The sequence below is a fragment of the Otolemur garnettii genome, unplaced genomic scaffold (genome assembly GCF_000181295.1).
Source record: "Otolemur garnettii isolate 467f Iridium unplaced genomic scaffold, OtoGar3 scaffold00025, whole genome shotgun sequence".
Classification (NCBI taxonomy): Eukaryota; Metazoa; Chordata; class Mammalia; order Primates; family Galagidae; genus Otolemur; species Otolemur garnettii.
Window position 1 is genome coordinate 21,366,218 of NW_003852420.1, and position 6,706 is coordinate 21,372,923.

The 6,706-nt window shown below is 35.4% G+C and overlaps 1 protein-coding gene across 1 annotated transcript in view; it reads right to left on the reverse strand.

The window, feature by feature from the left end:
• ZMYM4 (zinc finger MYM-type containing 4) overlaps window positions 1–6,706 on the reverse strand; it is a 168,719-nt gene that overhangs the window by 69,117 nt on the left and 92,896 nt on the right. The window contains exon 3 of the mRNA XM_023512266.1: window positions 1,627–2,192. Within this exon, the coding sequence (XP_023368034.1) occupies window positions 1,627–2,192 (566 nt within the window). The remainder of the gene's footprint in view (window positions 1–1,626; window positions 2,193–6,706) is intronic.

Sequence of the window (6,706 nt, forward strand, 5' to 3'; positions counted from 1 at the left end):
AAAAAAAAAACAAACAAACACATGTATATGAATAACAAATCTCAGAAAGAGTGACCTCAAAAGCTATCATTTGATAACCACCTTGCTTTTCCAACACAGATGCTCAATAGAGTGAACTGGGTCCCAAAAAAACCCAGAAAGTATTTTCACTCAATGTTTTGCACATCTGGCCCCACCAAACTTTTAGCCTTACCCCACATTTTTTCCTTGCTCAAACCTAAATAAAAGTGGTTACTTTACTCACTATGTTCTGAAAATTACTTGTGTTTGTTCTCTCTCATTTCCAGTTATTCCATCCCAAGTCTCCTCTGTCTATCCTAATCTTTGTATAGTTTTCCAGACTTAGGTCAGTTCAAAATATCTCTCCTCTATAAAACCTTCCTTGTTCACTAAGTTAAAAATCATTTCTCTTCTAAAAATCCCTAAACCACACTGTTTGAATTATTTGAAAGAAGTCTTCTTGTACTACCTTAGGACAAACTCTTCTACTGTTGTTTTTAATTATATCTTATGCTATTCACCTGGTCATTGACAATGTCTACTATCTGACTTGTCATGTCCTTTCTCTAGATATCGTATTTCTTGAGAAAAACAATTCTCTTAATTTTCAATATCCCTTATAGGGAATGCTGAAAATACAGTACATTGAATTCTATGTTTTGAAAAATTTAGTATGCCCTTGCTCAACTTGCACATAATGAATACTCAAAATACTTGTTCTTTTTAAACAATACTGGTTTATTCTTTCCACTGTACGTATCCTAGTACTGACAGAAGAAATGTAAAGATTTGTATAGTATACTTGCTTTCCTTCATATCTATTAAAGATTATTTTTACTTCATCAGGTTAGACCCCAAGAATACAAAGATGAGTAAGATACAACCTGGTCCTCAAGAAACTCCTACACTAGTAGGTAAGGTAAAACAGAGAACTATAATAGTGTGTGATTAAGTACTATAAATAATAAGGCATGAATAAAATAATGTAGAATATAGATAAGGAAACAATTCATTCTTGATGTAGAGCGTTAGGAATGATGATACAGAGTAGAAGAGGCTTATGAGTTAGGCATTATCGAATAGGATTTTTACAGGCATACATACAAGGAGAGAAAATGATATTCAGGCAAATGGAACAGCAAGAGGAAAGGAAGGCACAGGAGACAATATATGATATACTCAAGAATGTAACAGGAACTAAAGTATAGGGTACACTGGGCAAAGAGGCTCAAGAGGCACCTCAAGAAACTACCAAAACATAAATTAGAAATTTTATTTAAAGGAAAAAAAAAATCCTTCCTAATTTGGACTAATTGGTGGGACAGCAGTTTGAATTAGTGCTTACAGCACAAAGAAGTTAAATCCAACTTCAGGTTCCAATGTTCAACCCAAGAAAATGAACAGGTGATTCAAGTATCTTGCCTTCTCATCAAAATATTGCAATCAGGGGAGGGAGAAATGAGGTTTAGAGCTATTTTCAACCATTTATACCATTATCAAAAGTTACTGGGAGAAATTCAGTCATTCTGCAAAGAACAAGGATAAAAGAAAAATGACAAGATTACAATGAATTTAACTGTTCAAACTTAACATCAGAAGTAGTAAAAGCTATATTATTATCAGCACTTTGTTATTGTGTTTTATGATTCTATTCCAGTAATTATTACCTGCTTTATCAAAAAAACTGCTTTTCAACCTTGAATCCAAATCTTTATGGGGTTTATCCAACCGTTTTTCACGTTCATGATAAGTTAGGTCTCTATTTTTCTCCTTTCCAGAAAATGTCTCTTTGCTGTTTTCTCTCACTAGACTAAAATCTTTCCGTATCGATTTAAAGACAGAAACCTGATCAAACTGTTTAGGAAAGTCTTTTTTTAATTTATTTTGAATTTGTACTTCATGTTCATTGTCTGATTCATGCTGTGTGACATTTCTCTCTACTTCCAAGCTATCATCAGTATGAACTGAAGAAGCAAGATTGTCCTTTGAACTAAAATCCTGTTCATCCTCATTGTCACTACCAACGACTGGAATTCCTGCAAGATCCCCAGAGTTCAAAAAATAATCATCTTCATCCAGCAATGAATTTTCAGATCCTGTTTGATTCGGCATTCCATAAGACATGCTGTCAAGGGTAGGAGTTAAGTTGTGGTCTATATCTTCAGACATTTCTGTATCCATGATACCACCACCTTAAAAAGTAAAATACCGTTTAGACAAATGATATTGCTAAAGATGACCGCAATTATAAGGTCTGGTATTTAACCAAATATATATTTCTTCAAACAAAATATAGATAATATTACCACAGTATTCGTTTAACACTTTGATGGTATGACAGATAGGACTATTCCTGTCTAACAGTTAAGGAAATGGGGATCCAAAACTTGAGAAACTACTTTAGGTTAGGAAGGAAGGCAATATGATACAGAAAAAAAGAGCACCAACTTCAGATCATACATATCTGTGTTGAAATCAAAGTATGATCCTGAAAAATCTACGTGACGCTGAGCAGTAAACTCTGAAATCTCTTTATCTATATAACATAGCAAATACTCACCTTAGAAATTAATTTGTGGTGAGGATTACTGATAGTATATATAAAAGGCCTACCAACACAATGACTAACACATAAAAGGGAATATAAAAGTGGCAACGATAATTATGGTGAACTGAGATCAGAACCCAGCTCTCTGATCTCAGTGTCTCATTTTCTCTGCACTAATACTAATAAATAGTAGTTAATGTTTACAATGGTAAATATTTAAACAAGAATAAATTTTATCCAACCTAGAACAAATAAAAAACTGTTCACTGTTCAAAACTATATGCTAAAAGTCTCTCCCATTCCACATAAATCAGAGAAACCTCAATGATGTCTGTTAATCTTATATAACACATTCCTCCTAGATAAAATTCCTTTGGTTCCTCTGATACTCTATTTCTTCTTACATTTCTTTTTTTTTTTGAGCCTCAAGCTATCCCCCTGGGTAGAGTGCCATGGCCTCACAGCTCACAGCAACCTCCAACTCCTGGGCTCAAGCGAGTCTCCTGCCTCAGCCTCCCAAGTAGCTGGGACTACAGGCGCCCGCCACAACGCCCGGCTATTTTTTGGTTGCAGCCATCATTGTTGTTTGGTGGGCCCGAGCTGGGGATTCGAACCCGCCACCTTAGGTGTATGTGGCTGGCACCTTAGCCAATTGAGCCACAGGCGCTGAGCCTCTTCTTACATTTCGAATTGGCCTATTAATTTGCTTTATAGGCTTCATCTTCCTCAGTTCACATGGCTTCAATATTAACTTTTCTCCAGGATTCTAGTTCTCTTATTTTATACATTCAGATTGAACTATTTTGTTTACCTCTATAGTCTTTACTTTTGCTACTAACTTCTTTAAAGGTACTTTAGATCTTTCTTCCAAGATTTCAGATGTCTACACTCAACTAGCTCCCGTGTCCCTTAGAGAATTCCAGCTTAGTATCTCTAAAATCAAACTTTATATATATATTTTATTTATTTATTTATTTATTTATTTATTTTAAAGAGACAGTCTCACTTTGTCTCCCTTGGTAGAGTGCTGTAATGTTACAGCTCCCAGCAACCTCCAGTTCTTGGGTTTAGGCTATTCTCTTGCCTCAGCCTCCCAAGTAGCTGGGACTACAGGCACCCACCACAACGCCTGACTATTTTTTTGTTGCAGTTTGGCTGGGGCCAGGTTCAAACCCACCACCTCGGTATATGGGGCTGGCACCCTACTCACTGAGCCACAGGCACCGCCCACACACCCCCCCAAGCATGTTCTTCTGACATCTACCTCACTTAAGTAACATTCACTAAAGTAGCAGTTGCTCATGTCAGAATTACTCCAATTCTCCTTCCCTTTGGACAAATCTTTTCAAATCCTTTCAACTGTACCACTTAATCTCTCTAAAATCTATCTCTTCCACTTCGCACCTAAGTCTAATGCTCCACATCTCTCCTTGGCCTAATACAATCCCTTCTACTGGCTCAATTCACATGGATATCCAGGAAGCAACCATATTCTTACAAACCCTATGCCCAAACCACATTTAATTGGTCCATGAGTAGGCAAACTGGAAATGATAAAAACAGAATGAAACAAAGATTGAAAATATTAGTTGCACTGACATCATAGCTTTCATTCGTTCCTGAAGCCCAGATGTACCCTTCATGTAGATGGTTCTTCAAACCATCCCTGGATCCTGTGATCCAATTTTGTTCAGGATGATTTGAGTTGAATTATATGTAATCCAAGTCCTAACTGACAGAGTTCAATGAAAGTTTCCTCGAGTTTCCCTCCTCCCTAAAGACACCAGAATTATCTTTGCAAAACAAAAATCATACCATGCCCTCCTTTGAGATCTTTTAATAGTTCTCCACTGCTTAAAAGTATTTATTAATTCAGTCATTCAGCACATAATTACTAGGAAGCCTATGGTAGGTACCATGATAAACTCGAAGGATAAAATGATGAAAAAAGACAGTTATTATTCTCCTTCCTCACAGAGTTAGAAAAACAAAGTTAGAAACAATGTGGTGGTGAATAAGAAAAAACAGTTAAGAGTCCATTATAATATCAAAGGGAAAAAAGAAAAGACTTTTTATCAGAAGAATAGTTGCTAATAAATGTAGAGGAAAAAAACAGATATGGAAAATCACTCTTTTGTATTTTCTAACATAATAATCAATTTAGACAACAGAAGCATGCTGAAGAACTGACATGTGAGGCATCATGACACCTGTGACTTACTTTCACGTAGTACACTACACAGAGAGAGATAAGCAAGGAGGGAATACGGGGAAAGAGTAAGTGATATTACAGATGTTCACTGCACTGTTCTTTCAGTTTTTCCATTTATTTAAAAATTCTCATAATAATAGAAGACTGAGAAGGAAACAAAGAAGCAAGGTGCTTACACACACACATCTACTAGACTATAAGTAACTAAAAGTCAGGATTAGAGTCTTTTCAACATTTTATCATTAGTAGCTAACCATATAGCATGTGCTCTGTTAACTTTTCATGAAGGAAAATCTATGTATTTTATGTGGTCAACAGTATATGTTCTATAGTATATTAAGAAATCAATACCAAGAAGTAACATAGCAAGCAATTTTCAATATCTGTATAGTAAATTCAGGATATAGAACTGGAAGAGAAGAACAAGAAAAACTGGATCCCTAAATCACACCAAAACAATTTACAGACATATCTAAGTTTAGACATAAAAAATAAAATATTTAAATTATTTATTTATTATTTATTTATTTATTTTTGAGACAGAGTCCCACGTTGTTGCCCTTGGTAGAGTACCCATGGTGTGACAGCTCACAGCAACCTCATAGTCTTGGGCTTAAGCAATTCTCTTGCCTCAGCCTCCCAAGTAGCTGGGACTACAGGCACCCACCATAACACCCGGCTATTTTGTTGTTGTTGCCATTGCTATTTAGCTGGCCCAGGCTGGATTGAACCCTCCAGCCTCGATGTTATGTGCCTAGCACCATAACCACTGTGCTATGGGCACTGAGCCAATAATTTAAAAAATATTAAGGAAAGCAAGGAGGACTTATTTTTAAATCATAAAGTAGGGACAATTCTTTCTACTTAATGACAAAATCCAGAATAAAAAACCAATTTATAAATAAAAACATAAAAAATAAAATAAAATAATTCTTAAGGAGACAAAACCACAAGCCAAATCAAAAGATAAAGGATACAGAGCAACATAAACTGAAATAATTCATCACCTGAAGATCTGTACTAAAGAGAAATTGTATAAGATGCAAGCTCAGACCCTCAGAAAAAAATGAAGAGCATTGGAAATAATAAATATCTGAATAAATTCAAAGACTGACATTTTCCTTTTTGCCTTTTCCTCTTATTGTTCTTATAAACCTTTAAACTATTTAGAAAAAAACTATAATATTACTTTAAAGGGCTTATAATGCATAAATAGGTAATACATATGACTACCATAACATAAAAGATGGGATAAATATGGATCTATAAGGATACAAGATTTCTATATGTTATGTGACATACACATTAACTACTTTTTTTTTTTGACAAAAATATATGGGGGGTGCAATATATATGCATATACATTTTAAAAAATGAGATGTTATTTATGTATACCTTTTCAAAGTTGCATGGAATTATGATAGCAATGTGTAGTTATGATTGCTCTACCCTTCTGTACCTCACTGGCAGTAGGGACTCAATAAATATTTGGTAAATTGATGAAAAAAAAAGATAAAGGATAACTGGTTGAAAAGACTTTATTGCACTTTATATCACAAAGAGTAATTTCCCTAAGAGCTAAAGATAAGACTCACAGTTAAGATATAAACAATTAAATACATATACAAAAGCAAAGGATCTGAACAAACATTTCACAGGAAGTGAAGTATTGAGGTTCAACAAGAGAAATGCAAATAATGCAGCAAGATATTATCTTCACAGAGCAGACTAGTAATGACCTAAGGTTTCAATGATAGTCTTGCAGCAACCTATAAGCCAAAGTTAAGAAACTATGAACCCGGCTCGGCGCCTATAGCTCAACCACGTACACCTAAGGTGGCGGGTTCGAATCCCCAGCCCGGACCCGCCAAACAATAATGACGGCTGCAACCAAAAAATAGCCGGGCGTTGTGGCGGGCGCCTGTGGTCCCAGCTACTTGGGAGGC